Source organism: Scyliorhinus torazame, chromosome 15, assembly GCF_047496885.1.
Source record: "Scyliorhinus torazame isolate Kashiwa2021f chromosome 15, sScyTor2.1, whole genome shotgun sequence".
Taxonomy (NCBI): Eukaryota; Metazoa; Chordata; class Chondrichthyes; order Carcharhiniformes; family Scyliorhinidae; genus Scyliorhinus; species Scyliorhinus torazame.
In genome coordinates this window covers 80,696,805-80,719,115 of record NC_092721.1, presented here as the reverse complement: position 1 = coordinate 80,719,115, position 22,311 = coordinate 80,696,805, and the positions used below count along the sequence as shown (strand labels likewise).

General features: G+C 44.7%; 1 protein-coding gene across 1 annotated transcript in view; it reads left to right on the top strand.

Annotated features, from left to right (window-relative positions):
• Positions 1-17,799, top strand: part of ercc5 (excision repair cross-complementation group 5) — a 211,813-nt gene extending 194,014 nt beyond the window's left edge. Inside the window, exons 23-26 of the mRNA XM_072475900.1 lie at positions 8,337-8,481; positions 11,977-12,179; positions 14,223-14,305; positions 16,735-17,799. Of these exons, the coding sequence (XP_072332001.1) occupies positions 8,337-8,481; positions 11,977-12,179; positions 14,223-14,305; positions 16,735-17,328 (1,025 nt within the window). The 3' untranslated portion in view covers positions 17,329-17,799. The remainder of the gene's footprint in view (positions 1-8,336; positions 8,482-11,976; positions 12,180-14,222; positions 14,306-16,734) is intronic.
• Positions 17,800-22,311: the final 4,512 nt, after the last annotated feature.

The window sequence follows — 22,311 nt, the reverse complement described above, 5'->3', positions numbered from 1 at the left end:
TGCAAATTTCCATTTGACTTCTGGGTTGAAATCATACTGGGCAACATTAGTACTTAAAGCCTTCAGATTAAATTCCTCTGTTCAATGTTTTAGCGTGAGATTAACCTGATCAAAATCAGCCTTTGCATAAAATTGTTTTTCTGCTAATTAAATAAACACTAACGTGCTTGTTACTAAACTAGAAAAATATTATTTTCTATCCTTTTGAATTTATTTGGAGATTTTGTACTCCTGGTTCACAAACATTTTGAAATGGTTACTCACGGTACACAAAGAATTTAAGGAAATATGGTTACATTGAAGGATTAATCAAAGAGAGTTCAATCCAGTTTTTAAATAAAAAAAGACAGGTGATTAAATTGTCAATGCGCAGTGCTTAATGTTGGGTAGAGGTCTCAGGATAGCATGCAATTTGCCTTAAAGCATTAGCACCAAGTAATTCATTACTAGGGACAGAATTGAGGTGTCAGAGGTCTTACCTGCCAACTGGAGAGCAAGCAAGAGATCCGCGCTGCCTCTTTTCGGATAGGTCTGCCAAACCACAAGCCAATCAGGCATTGGCGAGACCATCCAAATGTTGAGTACTTCAATCAGACACTGAGTGCCTTTGATCGAGGGAATGCCTCCTCACCCTCCCTCAGTGCCCAGAGGTGACAAACTGGCCACATGGTTTTAGCTGCTTGCATGTCACATGGCTACACAGGCCCACCTGGGTTAATACCAGTGGCAGCTGGATGAGGCCCTTATGTGATCATTAATTGACCACATGAGCCTCAATAGGCGGTGGGGTGGGATGGTTGACGATAGAACTTCCCGCCTAAAACTTAATTCGGGTGGAGGAAGACTCCGTAGGGCACACCATCATCCTGCCTAATTACATGCTCTTGCCCTCTACAAGTTCACTAACAGCAAGAGTAGAAGATTTCACTCATTATCTCAGCATCAACGAACATATTTGTTCTGTTGGGAGGTCCAATTCATGAGCATTCATTATTCCTTCATCAGGTTTAAACCATCCTTTTGAATTGGGAACACAATTAAAAAAGACAAAGTTTGAAAATCGAAAACTGCAAGGGCGATCTTTCACTTAGGCAAAGTAGCAAGGCAACGCATTGCAGGGAACCATAGAATGTATATTACTTTTGTATTAAACCGTAACATATTTGATCCAGAAATTTATTTTTCGGAAATATTAGTTGCCCAGAAACATTTTGACCAGACACAAGCAAAGCACAGACTCAGTAGTGCAAACATGGAAGATACAGTATATAGATAAATAAAACAATTTTTATTACAACTTTACAGGTCGCCACTTTATTGTATTTCAAATATTTATGTCTAGGCATTCTGACATAATTCGACAATCCAGTAAACTCCGAAATTCAGAAATGACTTGGTCCCTTGCACTTCAGACTGGAGTGGTTACAGGAAATTAAGCAAAGTTGTGTGGTGTTGATTGAATTCAGCGAGTCCAATCAGCTTTAAATATTAATTTGAAGCTGTTTAGTAATTAATATGGATGTGTCTGCGTGGGTCTCACCCCCACAACCCAAAAAGATGAGCAGGGTAGGTAGATTGACCATGCTATATTGCCCCTTGGGAATAAAATAATTGGATGCGCTAAAAATCTTTTAAAGTAATTAATATCGAGCTTCATCTATCCAGATACTGACTTGATCTATATTTTAAAATATTTGAAAGGCACGAGGAACACCATATGCCAAAGGGACAATTGTCAAGGTCATAAGGGACAATCATGATGACTTCCGTTTGTGGCTATGCCTAGGTAGGTCGCACGGTCGGCAGCTCCCGCCGAGAACGGACTTTTGGGCCCTTTTATGGAGCTCCAGCGGCACTTTGACGACGATTCCCGGTGTGGGAAGGAAACAGTGAGGGTCCCCCAGCGCTGTATGGAGTGGACCAGGAGTGGGGGGATCAAAAAAGCGGCTTTGGAGAAGAGAGGAGAACAAGATGGCGGCCGGTGGGGATTAGGCAGCGTGGGCCCAGTGGTCACTGGAGCAGCAGGAGTTTCTCAGGAGCTGCTTCGCCGAGTTAAAGGCGGAGATGTTGGCCCCTATGAAGGCTTCTATTGAAAGGTTGGTGGAGACCTAGAAGATGCAGGGGATGGCGATCAAGGAGGTGCAGCAGAAGGCCCCTGATAACGAGGATGAGATTTTGGGCCTGGCGGTTAGAGTGCAGGTGCACGAGGCTCTGCACAAAAGATGGCAAGAGAGGCTGTAAGACCTTGAAAACAGGTCAAGGAGGCAGAACCTGCGGATTCTGGGTCTCCCTGAAGGCGTGGAGGAGTCGGATGCTGGTGCGTATGTGCCCACGATGCTGGGAATGCTGATGGGCGTGGGGACTTTCCAGCGACCCTTGGAGCGCACAGAGTCCTGGCAAGGAGGCATATGGCGAACGAGCCGCCGAGAGCTATGGTGGTAAGATTCCACCGCTTCACCGATAAGGATTGTGTCCTGCGATGGGTGAAGAAGGAGCGAAGTAGCAGGTGGGAGAACTGTGAGATCCTTATTTACCAGGACTGGGGTGCAGAGCTGGCCACGAGGCATGCGGGATTCAACCGGGCCAAGGCAGTCCTCCACAGCAAAGGGGTGAAGTTCGGGCTGTTACAACCGGTGAGGCTGTGGGTTACATATCAGGACCGGCACCACTATTTCGATACGCCGGATGAGGTGTGGACTTTTATAAAGAATGAGAAGCTGGACTCAAACTAATGGACTGCAGTATGTTGTTGGGGCATGCTGGTGGGGTGGTGGGGGCGGTGTTATGTTGGGTTTTTTCCCCGTGTTCTCTTTTGTTTTTGTTGCCCCCTTTGCCCTGGGCCCTCGAGGTTCTGGGCTGGGTCACAGTTGGGGAAGAGCTGCGTCATAGGTGATGGGGTCGGGCCAGACAGTGAGAGCAGTTTACTCGCTCAACGTTGGGGGTAGCACCCAAAGTTTGTTTGTTTGAGAGAGTTGTGTTTTTTCTCTGTACACACGGGATGTAGGGTGGGGACTCTCTTTACCTCACTTAGCTGAGGGGGGGGGGGGGGTTGGAGACCCGTAGAGGTAGCCAACGCCAACAGGGGGATTGGAGGTAGAAGCGGGAGCGGCCGGGGTCAGCATGAGCCAGCTGACTTGCGGGAGTGCAATGGTGGGGAAGGGGGGTTAAGCGAACGCTTGACTAAGGTGGGGGAACGGGGGGTTGGGGTTGAGCGGGGGGAGCCGGGATGCTGCTTTGCTGACTGGAGGGGAATAAATTTTCGGAGTAAAGGGGCGAGTCGGGACGGGGAGTCTTCGGCTGGAGGGCTGGAGTGTGCGGGAGGCGCGTGCTCGTGGCTGGCCTAAAAAAGGAGATGGCTAGTTGGTGGGGGGCGGTAGTTAACCCCCCCCCCCCCCCCCCGACCAGGCTGATCACGTGGAACGTGAGGGGCCTGAATGGGCCAGTCAAGAGGGCCCGTGTGTTTTCGCACTTAAGGGGATTAAAGGCAGACGTAGCCATGCTACAAGAGACGCACCTGAAGGTTGCGGATCAAACCAGGCTGAGGAAGGGATGTGGGGCAGGTCTTCCACTCGGGGCTGGATGCGAAGACCAGGGGGGTCGCAATCCTGGTGAGCAAGCGGGTGGCATTTGAGGCGGGAGGTATTGTGGCGGATAAAGGGGGTAGATATATTATGGGAGTGGCAAGCTGCACGGGGCCCGGGTGGTGTTAGTGAATATGTAAGCTCCGAACTGGGACGATGCAGGGTTCATGAAGCGGATGTTGAGTAAGATTCCGGATTTGGAGTCGAGCAGTCTGGTAATGGCGGGGGACTTCAATACGGTCCTGGACCCGGCACTGGATCGGTCTAGGTCTAGCTCGGGTCAGAGGCCGTCCGCGGCCACGGTCCTGAGGGGGTTCATGGACCAAATGGGGGTAGTGGACCCGTGGAGATTCGCTAGGCCAAGGGCTAAGGAGTCTTCTCCCATGTTCACAAGGCGTACTCGCGGATTGACTTTTTCGTGGTGAGTAGGGCTCTAATCCCGAGAATGGAGGGGGTAGAGTAGTCCGCCATTGCGATCTCGGACCATGCCCCGCACTGGGTGGAGTTGGGGCTGGGGGAGGAGAGAGGCCAACGCCCTCTGTGGAGGCTGGACGTAGGACTATTGGCGGATGAGGAGGTCTGTGGGCGGATTCGGAGGAGTATTCAAAGCTATGTGGCGACCAATGATACTGGGGAGGTTTCAGTGAGTGTGGTCTGGGAGGCACTGAAGGAAGTTATCAGGGGGGAGCTAATTTCAGTCAGGGCCCACAGGGAGAAGAGGGATAGGATGGAGTGGGAGAGGTTGGTGTGGGAGATACTTAGGGTGGACAGGAGGTCTGCGGAATCCCCCGAGGGGGGGGGTTGTTAAGAGAGTGCCGGAGTCTGCAGGCGGAGTTTGACCTGCTTACCACGGGGAAGGCAGAGGCTCCATTGAGGAAGGTACAAGGAGCGGTGTATGAGTATGGGGAGAAGGCAAGCAGGATGCTGGTGCCTCAACTGCGGAAGAGAGAGGCAGACAGGGAAATTGGGGGAATTAGGGACGGGTAGTAACAGGTGCTGAGCTCGGCAAGGATCAATGAGGTCTTCAAGAACTTTTATGGTAAAATGTATGAGTCAGAACCCGGGGGGGGGGGGGGGGGGGAGGGGGGGGGGGATGAAGCGATTCTTGGACCAACTGAGGCTCCCTAAGGTGGAGGAGGGGTGGGGAGCGGGATTGGGGGCCCCGATTGAGATGGAAGAATTGGTTAAGGGTTTGAAGGGTATGCAGTCGGGCAAGGCGCTGGGACCGGACGTATATCCCATAGAATTTTACAGGAAATTCTCAGAGCTGTTGGGCCCATTATTGTTGGGAACCTTCAACGAGGCTAAGGAAAAGGGAACCCTTCCCCCGACGATGTCGCAGGCTCTGATCTCGCTCATCCTTAAGCGAGATAAGGACCCGTTGCAATGTGGCTCCTACAGGCCGATATCGCTCCTTAATGTAGATGCCAAACTGTTGGCCAAGATCCTGGCCACCAGAATTGAGGACTGTGTCCCGGGAGTGATCAATGAGGATCAGACGGTGTTTGTGAAGGGCAGGCAGTTGAACACGAATGTGCGGAGGCTCCTGAATGTGATCAAGATGCCCTCGGAAGGAGGGGATGCAGAAGTGGCAGCAATTGAGGCGGAGAAAGCCTTCGATCGGGTGGAGTGGGAGTACCTGTGGGAAGTGTTAGGCAGATTTGGATTTGGCGAGGAATTCATAGGGTGGGTTAAATTGCTGCATCAGGCCCCTGTAGCGATTGTGTCGACGAACCGGCTGCAGTTGGTGTACTTTAGGCTACATCGAGGAACGAGGCGGGGTGCCCCCTGTCCCCCCTGCTCTTTGCCCTGGCAATCGAGCCGCTGGCCATGGCGTTGAGGGAGTCTAGAAACTGGAGGGGGCTGGTTCGGGGGAGGGGAGGAGGAGCATCGGGTTTCACTGTATGCGGATGACCTGCTCCTGTACATTTCGGATCCGGTGGAGGGGATGGGGGAGGTAATGCAGGTCCTTAAAGATTTTGGGGACTTTTCGGGGTATAAGTTGAATGTCGGGAAAAGCAAGCTTTTTGTGATACATGCGAGGGGCCAAGAAAGGAGACTGGGAGAGCTGCCGCTTAAGATGGTGGAGAGGAGCTTTCGCTATTTGGGCATACAGGTGACTAAGAGTTGGGATACCCTGCACAAGCTCAATCTAACGCGGCTGGTGGATCAGATGGAGGAGGACTTTAAGAGGTGGGACATGCTGCCGCTTTCCCTGGCGGGCAGGGTGCAGTCCGTGAAGATGACGGTCCTCCCCTGGTTCTTGTTCGTCTTCCAGTGCCTTCCTATCGTCATCCTCAAGCGGGTGAACAGGATTATCACGGAATTTGTGTGGGCAAACAAGACCCCGCGTGTTAAGAGACTGTTCTTGGAGCGCAGTCGTGGTGGGGGTGGGCTGGCGCTGCCGATCTTCTGCAGCTATTATTGGGCAGCGAATATATTCGTGATTCAGAAATGGGTAGTAGAGGGACGGGGGGGTGGTGTGCAAACGGTTGGAGGCGGCGTCTTGCAGGGATACTAGCTTGGGGGCATTGATAACGGCACCGCTGCCGCTTCCGCCAACATGGTACACCACGAGCCCGGTGGTGATGACGACATTGAGGATCTGGGGTCAGTGGAGACGGCACAGTGGGGTGGTAGGGGCCTCAGTCTGGTCTCCGATACAAAACAATCACAGGTTCGTTCCAGGTAGAATTGACAGTGGGTTCCTAAGCTTGCACAGAGCGGGTATTAAAAGGATGGGGGACTTGTTTATTGACGGGACTTTTGCTAGCCTGAGGGAATAGCTTTAGATACCTGCATGTCCGGGCTTTCGTGAGGAAGCAGGTGGGGGAATTTCTGCTGCTACCGGCCCGGAGGATACAGGACAGAGTGGTCTCGGGCGTGTGGGTAGGGGACGGAAAGGTATCGGACATATACCAGGAGCTGCAGGAGGCGGAGGGGGCCTCGGTGGAAGAGCTGAAGGGCAAGTGGGAGGAGGAGCTGGATGAGGGCCTGTGGGCAGACGCCCTGGGCAGAGTCAATTCCTCCTCATCTTGTGCCAGGCTGAGCCTGATTCAGTTTAAGATGGTGCACTGGGGGCATATGACAGTGGCGAGAATGGGTAAGTTCTTTGGGGTGGAGGACAGGTGTGTGAGGTGTTCAGGGAGCCCAGCAAAACATGTCCATATGTTTTGGGCATTCCCGGCACTTACAGAATTTTGGAGAGGCTTTGCAAAGGCTATGTCCAAGGTCTTGGACACTCGGGTATCGCCGTGCTGGGGGATAGCGATATTTGGGGTGTCAGAAGATCTGGGAGTGCAGGAGTCGAAAGAGACCGGAGTCTTGGCCTTTGCCTCCTTGGTAGCCCGGAGACGGCTCTTGTTAATGTGGAGGGACGCGAAACCCCCAAGTGTGGAGACTTGGGTCAGTGACATGGCTGGGTTTCTAAGTTTGGAAATGATAAGGTTTGCCTTAAGAGGGTCCTTGCAGGGGTTCTCCAGGTGGTGGCCAACCGTTCTTTGACTTTCTCGCGGAGTGGATAGATTTCACTGATAAAAGGGCGGATACCCCACCTTGTTTTGTTAAGTTGTTAATTCGCTTTTTGCTTTTTATTATTATTATTATTATGCTTTTGTTGCTTTCTGTAGTGGTTTGTAAAATTTTGAATAAAAACAAGTTTTTAAAAAAAAATAAGGGACAATCATCATTACAGCTCTGGATAAGGCTGTAAATGGGTATTGGGCAGTGTGAGTTACCTTTGGTCCAGAAGGGTTGTGATATCCACTAAAGATCTTTCGTTCATACTAATTGTGATGTTTTATTACTGTTTTCAAGTGCTTTACATTAATCACTGTCATGAAACCAGGGGCGGGGCGGCACGGTAGCACAGTGGTTAGAACTGTTGCTTCACAACGCCAGGGTCGATTCCCGGATTGGGTCACTGTCTGTGCGGAGTCTGCAGGTTCTTCCCGTGTCTGCGTGTGTTTCCTCCGGTTTTCTCCCACAAGTCCCGAAAGACGTGCTGTTAGGTAATTTGGACATTCTGAATTCTCCCACTGTGTACCCAAACAGACGCCGAAATGTGGCGACTAGGGGCTTTTCACGGGAACTTCATTACAGTGTTAATGTAAACATACTTGTGACAATAAAGATTATTAAAAATAAAATTTAAATTCTAGAAAATTAACCCATTAGATGACTATTAATCCTGGGAAATAATATAACAGCATTGTTGTTTATTACATGGCACAGCATTGACATATGAATTATTAAATTTGGATTCCATATATTAAACTAATGCCTCAAATAGTTAACCTAGCTAACTTTGAAATCTTTTTGAAACTATTCAATATTTTTAGGTGTTGCACCTTAATGTCGCAAAATGTCTCAATACTTCTCAGCAGCATTATCAAATAAAATTTGATACCCAGCCACCTAAGCAAATATTAGTACAGATGACCAAAAGCTTGGTCAAAGTTTTCAAGAACATCTTAAAGGAAGAGTGAGGTAAAGAGGCTGACAGGTTTAGGAAGGAAATTCAGAGTCATAGGGCCTAAACAGCTGAAGGCACAGCCACCAATGATAGAGCAATTAAAATGGGGCTGCACAAAATGTCAGAATTGTAGAGGAGCACTTTTGGAGTCAAATACAGCATCAATCTTGTGAACGTTTGCGTTAGCCTCGGACAGCAGCTGGGGAGACTAATATTCCTTTGTTACTAATGCAGTATTTCAGCAACAGTGGAAACAATTTTGGCAAATGTCTCTGTTTCAGGCCTTGATAGAACAAAGCTGATAAATCTTGCCTATTTTCTGGGCAGCGACTACACTGAGGGGATCCCTGGTGTAGGTTACGTAACAGCAATGGAACTCCTGAATGAATTCCTTGGACCTGGGCTGGAGCCTCTTATTCATATTCGGTAGGATATAATATACTTATGATTCATCGCAGCTCCTATCCTGTTGACTTTTTCTTGTCAACATGATGGGGATGGAATGTGAATATGATAAGGCCATTTGGCCCTTTCGGTTCATTCCTTCCATTGTCAACATGACATTTACCTTACTGTGAGATATTTTTAAACTCATGAGGAAAGTGAGTAACAAAATCCAGAAAAATAAGCTCTTGTGAGATTTGTTCTTGAGCTCTCTAAAGTAAAGTTAACTTAGGAAATTCCAGTTGACTAGGCTAACATTGCAGCCTACTTTATTCAGCTCTGACCAGTTACAATCTACAGATAACATCCCCACTGTCCCAGCAAGACTGGCATAGTTGCACTTCATTATGCATTTGATCATCTGTAACTATATTTATCATTGTAACCTGTGAGTTTTTTTAGTATGATTGAAAAGGAACAATGTGTAACCAGCTGAACAGTTTTTTATCGTGCACTGGATATAAATTAAATTCTGGTCTTGAATTGTCCAAAGTTTGTGTGTGTTTTTCCAAAATATTAATCTTATAAACTAGTGGCTGTGGAAAATATCACCATGTTGTTCCTAATCCTCATGACAAATAGCATTCTACTGCTACCTTCTGCCAACTGTAATGGTTGGGACAGTCTTCACTAAATTTGTTTTGGTAGTATTCTAAAGATAGCATGTGTAAATGCATATAAATTGTTACAATTGGTTGTCATTTGCAGTGCAGAAATGAGTTAGGACATGCAAATTTTTTCCTGATTTCACATTCAAATTTTGAAGCAAAACTGACCATTTAGATTTGAAAGCTTAAGAGTTGAAGGTTTAGTTTCTGTGCTGAACCCAATGTTGAAATTCAAAAGTACTGTGTTTCTTTGTAATGACCCTCTAAAGTCTCAGGACAAAAAATACATATTCCCTATGCCTGGCATATAAATAGTACACGGGTGGTAAAAGAAATAGTGAGACCAAGTCAGACCTAAAAGGAAATTTACAGGCAAAGTCTTATTTTTTAAGTACCTAATTCATTATTTTACCAATTGAGGGGCAATTTAGCATGGCCAATCCACCTACCCTGCACATCTTTGGGTTGTGGGGGTGAGATCCACGCAGACACTGGGAGAACATGCAAACTCCCTAAAAGGAAATTTCACACATGGAGGCAGAGTGCATGGTTGAGGTACCAAATGAGTACTTACCATCTTCTTTCTTTCTTGGTTAAGACAAATGCAGCTGATATTGTAGTGAAAGAGGAGATGGTTGAGACACTGGATGGGCTAAAAATTGATGGAGGTGTTTTAAGTGGGCTGACTAGACTTAAATGTTGAATAAATCCCCAGGACCTATTACAATCCTGGACCAGATCCCAACATTTGCCATGATACCGGACAGGAACCCCAATACTTTTTTTAAGTTGTAAAACTGAGGAAAGGATACTTCACTTCAAGAGGGATTCCACGCACAAACAGGGATGTGGTATAAAAACAAACTTTAATATTAACACAGTATTAAACAACCTTAACGCCACAGAGATATAGCTGACAATTGCCTGTTAAACAGTGCTTAATAATAAAAGGAAACACTAACTTCTAAATTATACCTTTTCTGTCTCCAATCAAGCAAAACTCATCACAGGTCAAAAAACACTTTTAAATAAAGTTAGCCATCACAGAATTACTTGTCAGTGCCTGGATAGAGACTTCTCTGAAAGACTGCTTTAAGGGAGAGATGATGTGGAGATGCTGGTGTTGGACTGGGTGGGCACAGTAAGAAGTTTTACCACACCAGGTTAAAGTCCAACAGGTTTGTTTCGAATCACTAGCTTTCGGAGCGTAGCTCCTCCGTCAAGTGAGGAAGGAGCTGCACTCCGAAAGCTAGCGATTCAAGACAAACCTGTTGGACTTTAACCTGGTGTTGTAAGACATCTTACTGAAGGGAGAGAGAGATCCTTTGAGTAAGCAACCTGTAGATCCCTGTCTGTCAGCTTAATGCTGAATCTGGCAGCCTTCTGCAAAAGCTGCTGTTCTGCTCACAGGCTTCCAGAAACTAAATACAACCAGGATTTTAAAAAAGATATTACTACACATGCATACACACCCTAACCCAGATTTTTAAAACCATTGCTGCACCAGGTAAATATAATACAATATATATACCAAATAATTAAATTCATCACGGGGCAATTGAGATATGTCCAGGAATACTGAGAGAAGGAAGGGGGTGGAAATTACAGAGGCACTTACCATAATTTTCCAATCCTCCAATTACAGGGATTGTGCCAGACGTCTTGAGAATTGTAAATGTTGCACCTTTCTTCAAGAAAGCGTGTAAGGATAAGCCCAGCAACTGCAGGTCAATTGGTTTAACCTCTGTAATGCGGAAACGTCTAGAAAAACTAATCCAGGACAATATTAGCAGTCACTTGGGCAAATGTAAATTAAGTAAGGAAAACCAGCATGGATTTGTTAAATGCAAATCATGTTTAACTAACTCATTTGAGTATTTTGATGAGAAAACAGGGTGGATGAGGGCAATGCAGTCGATGTGGCATTCATGGACTTCCAAAAGTGATTTGATGAAGTGCCACATAACAGGCTTGTGAGAAAGGTTAGAGCTCATGGGACAGAAGCAGCATGGATACAAAATTAGCTGAGTGACAAAAATCAGTGCATGGTTGTTCATTGGGCTTGAGAAAGATAGTGGGGCTTCCCAGGGGTCAGTGTTAGGACCACTGCCTTTTTTGGTCTATATTAATGGTCTGGACTTGGATGTGGTTGTACATTACAGTTCACTTGTGGAATCCAAGTTGCTGTGGCAAAATGCCCTTTTACTTGCATTTTGTAGTTTGGAGCTATGGATAGTGGGGGTAGAAGCCCCACTTTTCTTTACATCACATGGCTAACCAGAAATGTCTCCTGTTGTTACTGCCTGCCATTGATGTGTGTTGGAAGGATTTGCAAACTGATACTTAACCTGTTAGGCTGCATTAGAATGCATTTTCCTTGGCCATCAAGCTTTGGGGAGGGACTTGAACCTGGAGCTTCTAGCCCAGAGGCAGGGATTCAATCCACTGTGCCACAAGGCCTGTCCAAACTAAGATGTAAAGGGCACAACTTCAAAATTTGTGAATGACCAAATTTGGAAGTATTGTGAGCTGTGAGGAGGACAGTGTTAATCCTCAGGAGGACAGTGTTAAACCTCAGGAGGACGGTGTTAAACTTCAGGAGGACATAAACAGGCTGGTGGAAAATGTGGACGCTTGGCAGATGAAATTTATGCATAGAAGTATAAAGTGATTCATTTTGATAGGAGAGGCAATTATTTATATATTATAGTTTACATATATTTATATCAACAATATATTTATATTAGATGCATTGAAAATGTTAAATATCTACAAATCTATATTTTAGTTTTTATGGACTAGTTCTGTGAGAAGTTACATTTATCAAGGATTGTTAAACATAAGAGTTAATAAATGACTTGTCTTTCAGAGACTGGTGGACAGAAGCCCAGAAAAATAAAAAACTGCGAGACAATCCCAGTGATACTAAAGTGAAGAAAAAGCTGCGACATCTAGACATTTACCCGGGTTTTCCAAATCCAGCAGTGGCAGAAGAATATCTGAAACCGGCTGTAGATGCATCTACGGTATCACTGTCCTGGGGTAGGCCAGACCTGGATGAGATCAGGGAATATCCTTTTGTACAAAGAAGTAATACAAATAAAGTAACATTTTTTATATTGCATGTTCTCCAGAAAGCATCCCTGAGAGAAATGAATGATGAATAATATAGTGACATTGTTATATCAATATATTGGCGCCCATTGTCCAGCTGGGAGGACAAGCTTGATTCTATTCTAATCTATCTAATCATGGTCAGAGAATCGCTTGTATGACCTTCTGTTCCTACGCCTCGCACTGTTACACTACTGTTCTGTCATTAGCAAAGTGATGATGGAGCGTGTCATCAACAATGTTGTAAACAGCACTTGCGTAGCAATATCCTGCTCACTGACACTTGAGTGGGTTCCATCACGGCCACACTGCTCCTGACCTCATTACAGCCTTGGTCCCAACATGGACAAAAGAACTGAACTCCAGAGATGAGATAAGGTAAGTAGAGTATGGCATCTAGGGGCCCGAGCAAAAGTTACTGGAATTCGGGGGGGGCGGGGGCGTGGTGTTGGAAGAGGAGAGAACCTTCACTAGTTGGAGTCATACCAAATACAAAGGAAGTTGGTGGTGGCTGTTGGAGGTCAATCATCTCAGTTCCAGGACATAACTGAAGGAGTTACTCAGGAGATGTCTTAGGTCCAATCAACGTCAGCCTATTCATCAATGACCTTACTTTCATCATAGGGTCAGAAGTGGGGATATTTGCTGATGATTGCACAATGTTCAGCGGCATGGTGGCACAGTGGTGAGCACTGCTGCCTGAAAGCGCCAGGGACTCTGGTTCAATTCCGACCTCGGGTGACTGGGTGGAATATGCATGTTTTGCCCCTATCTGCATGGGTTTCCTCCGGGTGTGCCAATTTCCTCCCACCGTCCAAAGATGTACAGGTTAGGTGGATTGGGTCTGCTAAATTGTCCCTAGGTGGGGTTACAAAGATAGGGTCGGGGATTGGGCCTAGGTTGAGGTGCTTTTTCAGAGGGACGGTGCAGACTCAATGGGCTGAATGGCCTCCTTCTGTACTGTAGGAATGCTATGATTTGCAATTCCTCAAATACTAAAGCAGTCCATGTCCATATGCAGCAAGACCTGGAGAACATTCAGGCATGGACTAAAAGTGGCAAGTAACATCTGTGCCACATGAGTGCCAAGCACTGATCATCTCCAACAAGAAATAATCTAACCATCTCGTCTTGACATTCAATCGCTTTATTATTGAAGAATCTCTCATTCCCAATATCCTGGGGGTTACCATTGACCAGAAACTGAACCAGATCAGTCATATAAATACTGTGGCTACAAGAGATTCTGTGACGGGACTCACCTCACCTGGTTTGCTAAACCAGCCCTTTGGATCCATCCAAGACAAAGCAGCTCACTTGCTTGACACCCTATCCATAGCCCACCTTCCTGTGGGCAATTGAGGTCCTTAAGTGGTCAATTAATGACCACCTATGGTCCTCATCCCACCTTAGTCGATATTTTATCTGTGGCAGGTGGGGAGGCTGCACCAGGCAACTTTAAATCATTGAATCCATTCAAGAAACCACAGGCTTGCCATGTGGAACAGCAGAAATCATTGCTCAGAGACTGAATTAATCTGTAAAAGTGCATTATCTTTATATCCAAACTTGAGTTTGCATGCATCTGTGTGAGACTGAGTATGTGACATTGCGTTAATTTAGAGAGTGAGAATAAAATAACTTTCAAACTCTCAAAAATGTGCTGCTGAATGATTTCATTGGAATACACACTCCGACGAGTGAGAAAAGATGCATTTCTTTCCGTACCAAAAAACTAATTACGGACACTAAGAGAGCAAATAACTTCCTGTCCATGAGTCCCAAACATAAATTGGCCAGTACCAGAGTAACCAACCAAACTTTAGCTGGAAACCGTTATAGGCTGAGAAAATATGGGAATTATTAAACACAAGTCCTTTTAGTTGACTCGTGCATTAACAGTTTGTCATATTCACCCAATCATTTATAATATTTGACCTTCACTTGTATATTACTTTTCTTTTTCCACTTTGTAAAATATATCTTTAACTTTTGGCAAATTTTGTGAGAATCGTTTTGGCTGGACGAGGAAAAAGACCGATGAAATTCTTTTACCTGTAATGAAGCAACTTAATACCCGCCAGGTATGTCTTAACTGAACTGATAAATAATCCTTATAGAGAGTCACTTTCAAGACATTTGAATACAGATATTAAGCACTCAGAAAGCAAGTAAGTTAATGAGGCTCAAAATGGGCCATTTGTCACAATAAGGCACAACACAATTCTGTGCCACTAGATTCTGCTTTCTAATCCAGTGCTGAAAGATTGGCCGGGATTCTCTGACGGCGTGATTCTCTGTTATGCCGGCTGGTGTAACGGAGAGTCCCAACGGTGCCGGTCGGGGCAGAAATGTGGCGCAACGGGGTGGAGAATCCTGCCCAAGATCTTTTCCCTATTGGTGGCTAAATGAAATAGTTGTGAAATTTTGAATGGAGGCAATTGCAATACACACCTTCCCCACAAAGTGCATTGGAATAGAAAAGCTGTTTCTTCAAAGGCCCATTATTGTTTTTTTTTTTAATTCCAACATTTGGAGAGATTGAAATGTTGGATCTCCTAGACTGGTAGAAATATTGAGATGTATCTTGACTATATAATCAGATTTAATTTGAAGAATTTATTCAAGAAATATAAAAATGTAAACATTTGTGGTACTGACAGCCAAAGTGATGGATATCAGCTTGACACTCTTGAGGCCAGTGGTCTGTAATGATGACAATCTTTTTCTTTCACTGATATGTTTTGTCTACTTTCCTGATCGACGCATCCAAAATGCTGGAGGCCACCCAAGTGGTTTTGTTAGCTTCTTGCTGCATGGCTAGTGTCTTGACATTCGTGAAGCAGATGTTAATTTTCTCAAATGATTTTTGCTTTTACTGTATTCAAACATTGTTCAGCAAGACACTGTTAATACAGATTTTTTGGGGGGGATTGTTCTGAACTCTTGTTATGATCCCAGTTGATATTCTAACTGGACGGGGTGATCCCATACTGAATCCCTGGCTCAAAATATCAGATTTTTTAATTTTCTTTTTAAAACATGGAAGATCAGAGTCACAGGATCACCAATTAGTTTTAGCAACAAGGAAAAAACATTTATTAAACTTTTAAAAATTGGTTTATAATACAAATACGCCTTTCCTTCCCCAATTAGTTTAACAAATACACACAAATAACACAGTATCTTAAGCTATAATGGTCTCGGTAACACACTGTCCCTTTAAACATACAAAATGGCTGTGGTCAAATACGCTCTCCACTCTGAACCAAAGTGAATGTCTCTAGATTCTGCCTAAAAATCCCCACAGATGATTGTCACATGAGAGTTTCCAAACTCCACTCCCAAAAACACGCTTTAAAATCTCCTTTCACAAAAACCCACTGTTTACATTCCAAAATTCAGTCCACATTTTCCAAGTGACTTAAACAGAGTTTCCACTCCACTTTTAACAGAGAATCCAGCATCCAGGAATTTCAGCTCCCCTTTAGGAGTTCTATGTTTTGACTGTTGTACAAACTGTTCACAATTGTTTTAACTCTCAATTCCCAGACTCTATGTAAATGGTATCAAACTTTTGATTTGCCTCTGAAATCTGTTTTCCCACTTTAGCTTTGGTTACTGCAGATGTCTCTTTCATTCACAACACTTTGTCTGCTTCTCTGAACGATATTTTGGTCTCTGCCCTCTTAACTTCAGTCTTTTTAAGACATTCTTTACATCCCAATTCCCTGGTTATCTGGTTCTTTGGGAAGCTTGCCCCTCTGCAGCTCCCAGGACCTGTTCAGTCTTTCTTCTGGCAGAGTTGAGAAACATTCACTCTCCAGTGCTATCTTCAACTGCAAACAAATTCAGCTAAACTAAGAACAAAAAAACTTCCTACCATAAAAGGCCCCAGTTGCTAAGCAGCTGTCACATGCTTCTGCTCGTTTACTTGCTCGTTGCGTCGTAGCCCCCTCTAAGCACAACAGAATCACAATTGGAATTGAAACCAGTCCCCACACATTCAAAACACCTTTGTCCAGCATGAAGCTAACTATATGTTTTAACCCTTCCTTCCACAGAAACATTAAATTAAACCCACTTAAAATTATATCTTATTTCTAATCTGATCTAGGGCAGCATGGTAGCACAGTTGCTTCACAGCTCCAGGGTCCCAGGTTTGATTCCTGGCTTGGGTGACTGTCTGTGTGGAGTCTGCACGTTCTCCCCGTGTCTGCAGGTTTCCTCCGGGTGCTCCGGTTTTCTCCCACAGTCCAAAGATGTGCGGGTTCAGTGCATTCGCCATGCTAAATTGCCCTTGGTGTCCAAAAAAAAAAAGGTTAAGTGGGATTACGGGGATAGGGTGGAGGCGTGGGCTTCAGTAGGGTGCTCTTTCCCAGGGCTGATGTGGACCCGATGGGCCAAATGGCCTCCTTCTGCACTGTAAATTCTATGATTCTGTAATGTTTACAATACAAATAAATCCCTTAAAACTACCTTTGTTTTCCGAACGCTTTTATTTTTCTTGCAGTCTCAGCTACGTATTGATTCCTTCTTCAGAATGGAACAGCATGAGAAGCAAGCAATAAAAAGCCAAAGGCTTCGCAGGGCTGTCACTTGTATGTTGAGGAAAGAACAAGAAGCTTTAACAGAGACACAAGAAACTACTGAGATAATAGAAGCGGCTACTAATTCAGCAATAAAAGAGAAGGGCCGGGAACTAACAACAACAATCCAAGGCAGATCAAATAATTCCCAAATACAGCACAGAAAGAGGAAGAAAACACAGAAAGCTCCAGAGCAGACTTCAGGAGGAGGTTTTGTTGGACCCATTCATTTATCTAAAATGTCTGAGGACTATGCAGTGGATGAATCTGAGGTTAAGTCAAAACAATATTCTAAAGTGATGAGTTTGAATAGAAAAACTCCAAAACAGCAGAGGAAAGATGGAAGAGATGAAACTGAAGACATAACTACCAATGTGAGCAGCAGCTCCAGTGATGAGAGTGGCGATAATGTGTTGGTAACAGCTCGATCTGTATTTGAAAAGAGAGGAACGGTGAAAGGACTGAAAACGAAACAAAGGGGAAAAAATGAGAAATTAAGCAAACATTCATTCCAGTAGCACTTTATACAATTCTATAGGCTAACTTAAGCCTCATATTTTAAAAAAGCAAATATTTTGATGTTTGTATCCATACAAAACTCTTGTGTCTTCTGTAAATTTCCGGTTACATAGTTAGAATAATGGCCTGGCCCAGGCTAAAATCTTGTTCATAGATTTCTTTAAAGCACCGAGACATTGTTTAGATAAATTTACTCCAGTTTGTCCCCTGGAGTACAACTTGAAAACATTTCTGCAGTGCTAAAATTATCTGAATTGTTGACTATAGACCACTAGCTTGAAAGCTACCATTATGTATGAGTGGTTATATTTATGTATCCACCACCAAGTGCAAAAAATAATGAATTTAATTTTACATTGAAAATCATGTGATCAACAGGCTCTAACTATGCATTATCCTGTCAAAATGTTTGTGTATGTATGTATTGTTTAAATTCTGCACCATAAAGCAATAAACTTGTCGACAAAGTAGCTTGTGGTCATTTTCTGTTCCTTCAGCAACGGGCAAAGGACTGAATCATCCAAGCAGCAGCAATTCTGGGTGCTTTGCCGCAACCCACAAAGGTTCTCCTGAAGCGATGCTGCCTTGTGTTTCTTTTGTGATCTTCAAGTTAAGGAAACGCACAGCACAGGGTCCTTGGAAAGTTCTTCAGAGCAGACTAGATATGATGGGGAGGAGATGAGGACACGTTCTCTTTTTATGGCGGTAGCTATCATGTTCTGGTAAGTATTTAAAGGCCATTCTTTTAATGAATGCTCGTGAATAAATGGGTGGGTGGGTTAGACTCGGATGTGGTGCTAGAAGACTGGAGAATTGCTCTTGTTCATAAAACAGTGTAAAATAAGCCCAGCAACTACACGTTAATCAGTTTAACCTTGGTGATAGGGAAGCTTCTAGAAACGCTAATTTTGTTATCAACTTAATAGTCACTTGGGTAAATATGGGTTACATAAGGAACGGCAGCACAGATTTGTTAAAGGCAAATCGTGTTTAACTTGTTGGAGGTTTTTGATACGGTAACAGAGAGGGTTGATGAAGGTAATGCTGTTGATGTAGTATACTTCCAAAAAGCATTAGATACAAGGGCCACATAACAGACTTGTGAGCAAAGTTAGAGTTTATGGAATAAAAGGAACAGTAGCAACATGTATATTAAATTGGCTGAGTGACCGGAGATGGGGAGTAATGGTGAACTTGTTTTTCAGACTGGAGGGAAGTTTATGGTGGAGTTCTCCATGGGTCGGTATAAGGACCCTGCTGTTCCGAATGTGCAATACTGATCTAGACATTTGTGTACAGGGCACAATTTCAAAATTTGCAACAACAATAATCTTGAAAGTATTGTGAACTGCAGAGGAGGATAATGTTGAACTTAATAAAGCCAAAGGTTGGTGGATTGGGCGATCAAGTGGCAGATGAAATTTGCGCAGAGTAACAGGATGTGATTCATTTTACTGGGAAGAAGGTAGAGAGACAACGGGTGGCATGTTCCGGTCGCACCCGCACTGAGACTGGAATTTCCCGTCCGAGGTCAACGGACCTCTAAATGGTCCACCAAATTTTCAGTCTTGCCCGCCACAACTAGGCTGGACTGGAACATTTACCCCAATATAAAATAAAACGAACAATTCTAAAGGGAATGCAGCGGAAGATGGACTTGGGACAATATGTTCATAAATCATTGAAGGTGTTTCAGTTCCTAATCTGTTGAAGGTGACCCTTAGTTTTTCTGCGTTATTGTGATTTGGAAGTGTGGAATTGTGATCCATTTTGAAGACTTTTTTTAAAGAAAGATGTGGGTACAAGCTTCAAGAGATTCCAGGTTTCCACAATGGCATTGCTCCTCACTGCCAAATAATCTTCCTATGCTTGCCAGCTTTGAGCGAGGTTTACAAAATGGCAGTGGCGTACTTTTGCCTGAAGAGGGGTCTCCAATGGCTATTTGGGTCAGAGGGCTGCCAACTTAATTCATTTAACATCAAGCAATAGAAGAAACTGATAAAACCATACCTAGATGCCAGTCGATCCTCAAACCAAGGACCAAACCACTCTCCCAACAGAAAGACAATGAGAATTGGAGCGGTCAAAGGCCTCCAGACCACCTGAACCTCTAACTTCAAATACTTGAAGGGAAGAGATGGAGTAGGGAGAATGTTGTTACTAATATTGTTATAGCAATAATGTTGAAATAGCATTAAGGTTGTAACAGTAAGGTAAGTGCATAATATTTATAACAATACTATAGTTGAAGCAAACTAAACTAACTATATCCATTGGGATAAAGACTTGGGGGAGGTGTCACAACAGGCTATTGTCAATGAAGGGTTAATGTGGGACTGAGGACAGTACCACACACTGATGCAAGAAGGCACATAACCCAGAACCTGGGTCAGTCGAAAGATGGACAGATATGTAAAGGCCTAGATTCCATACTTGTACCATCTAATGTATGTATGTAGCTGTGAGTTTTTATTAACAAAAGACTTGCTGTAATATATACAAGACTATGAAACCTACTTCATGGTTCCCGAAGCAAGATTCTTCAGGTTTCACCTAGGTGTGATCATGATTATGGAAATGTTTGCTGAAAGCTGCAAGACCGTGGAGCAACCCAAGTCCCACACCAGCTGTGTACAAATAATTTGAAGGGATTGTGGACTTAAATCACACGCATTATAAAATCATTAGAGGGAATGTTGTTTATGGGGAAGCTGATGAACTGTTTGGATACTAAATAAGCTCATTGTATAGTGGAATTTGTTAAAGCACTGTTCAGGTAGCACAGTGGTTGGCATTGTTGCTGCACGTTCTCCCCGTGTGTGCGTGGGTTTCCTCCGGGTGCTCCGGTTTCCTCCCACACGTCCCAAAAGACGTGCTTGTTAGGTAATTTGGACATTCTGAATTCTCCCTCTGTGTACCCGAACAGGTGCTGGAGTGTGGCGACTAGGGGCTTTTCACAGTAACTTCATTGCAGTGTTAATATAAGCCTACTTGTGACAATAATAAATATTATTTTTTATTTAATCACATTAAAATGATTGGTTATTTTTAATCTGATGGATAGCAAACAAGAACTCCTTCCACAGTCTACAATATCATTGTCAGTCTTCATAGTCCAACTGTCAATTACCAAACTAATATTTTGTACTTTAATTTTTATCAGCTCCAGGATCTTGGGAACATTGGGAGAGGAGTAGGCCAATTTAACATTCAATCAAAATGAATTGTGATTAAGTAATAATGTTAACACTGTTGCTTCACAGCGCCAGGGTCCCAGATTCGATTCCGGCATGAGTCACTGTCTTTATGGAGTCTGCACGTTCTCCCCGAGTCTGCATGGGTTTCCTCCGGGTGCTCCAGTTTCCTCCGATAAGTCCCGAAAGACGTGCTTGTTAGGTGAATTAGATATTCTGAATTTTCCCTCTGTGTACCCAAACAGGCGCCGGAATGTGGTGACTAGGGGATTTTCACAGTAACTTCATTGCAGTGTTAATGTAAGCCTACTTGTGACACTAATAAAGATTATAATGTACTTCCAGATATGCATTTGGGATTTCCTTCAATCATTGGAATTTCCATAAACTCCAAAACTGACACCATGGAAGTATATTCGAAACATCAAATATGATGATGAAACCAACTGTATTTCCTATTTAAAAGGAAAACCATCTCTTCTTCATTATATGTAGGTAATATGTCAATTTGCCTGTCAACTTTGCTCATAAACGACTTCAGGATGCGGCGATGACCAGCTGAGTCGCACGTTTCGGCAGCTCCCTATGAAACGGACTTTTGGGCTCTTGATAGGAGCCCCAACGACAATTTTAACGGCTGAAAACACCGTGCGGTAAACCAGAAGGGTGTTCCCCCTGGACACGGATGGAAAAAGGAGAGGAAAGTGGCCGGATTGCAGCGGATCCTTTGGAACAACGGCAAGGAAGGCAAGCAGAAACCAAGATGGCGTCGGAAGGTGGCAGTTTCATATGGGGCCCTGAACAACAAGAGTTTTTGAAACGCTGCGTGGAGGAGATAAAAAAGGAAATGAAGAAGGAGTTGTTGGCCCCGATATTACAGGCGATTGAAGGGCTGAAAGAGGAACAAAAGACCCAGGAGCAGGAGCTTCGGGTCGTGAAGGCGAAAGCAGCAGAGAATGAAAACGACATACAGGGCCTGGTGGTGAAGTCGGAGATACAGGAGGCACACCAGAAACGATCTGTGGAGAGGTTGGAGGCACTGGAAAATAACGCAAGGAGGAACAACTTGAGGATTCTTGGCCTTCCTGAAGGTGTGGAGGGGGCGGACGTCGGGGCATATGTGAGCACGATGCTGCACTCGTTAATGGGAGTGGAGGCCCCGACGGGTCCGTTGGAGGTGGAGGGAGCATACCGAGTTATGGTGCGAGGACCGAGAGCAGGAGAAGCTCCCAGAGCCATAGTGGTGAGATTTCTCCGTTTTAAGGATAGAGAAATGGTCCTTAGATGGGCGAAGAAAACTCGGTGTAGTAAATGGGAGAACGCGGTGATCCGCGTCTATCAAGATTGGAGTGCGGAGGTGGCGAGAAGGAGGGCGAGCTTTAATCGGGCCAAAGCGGTACTTCACAAAAAAAAGATAAAGTTTGGAATGCTGCAACCGGCAAGACTGTGGGTCACATATCAAGGGAGGCACCACTACTTTGAGACGGCGGATGAAGCGTGGACTTTTATTGTAGAAAAATTGGAATGATTGGACTACGAAAATGAACGTTTGGACAAAGTGGTGGGACGAGTGGGGGGGGGGGGGCGAAGAGGGATTGTATGATTAATCCTGCGGTATGGTAACTTTTCTTTCTCCCACAGGTGGTGATGGGGGGAGGTGGGGAGGGAGAGGAGATGGGGCGTTGGCCATGGGAGGCGGGGCCGAGGGAGAGGCGCGGGCTTGGTTCCCGCGCTATGATAATTATGGCGGGAATAGAGAAGCAGGAAGGAGGGGGCGCCGCACGGGGC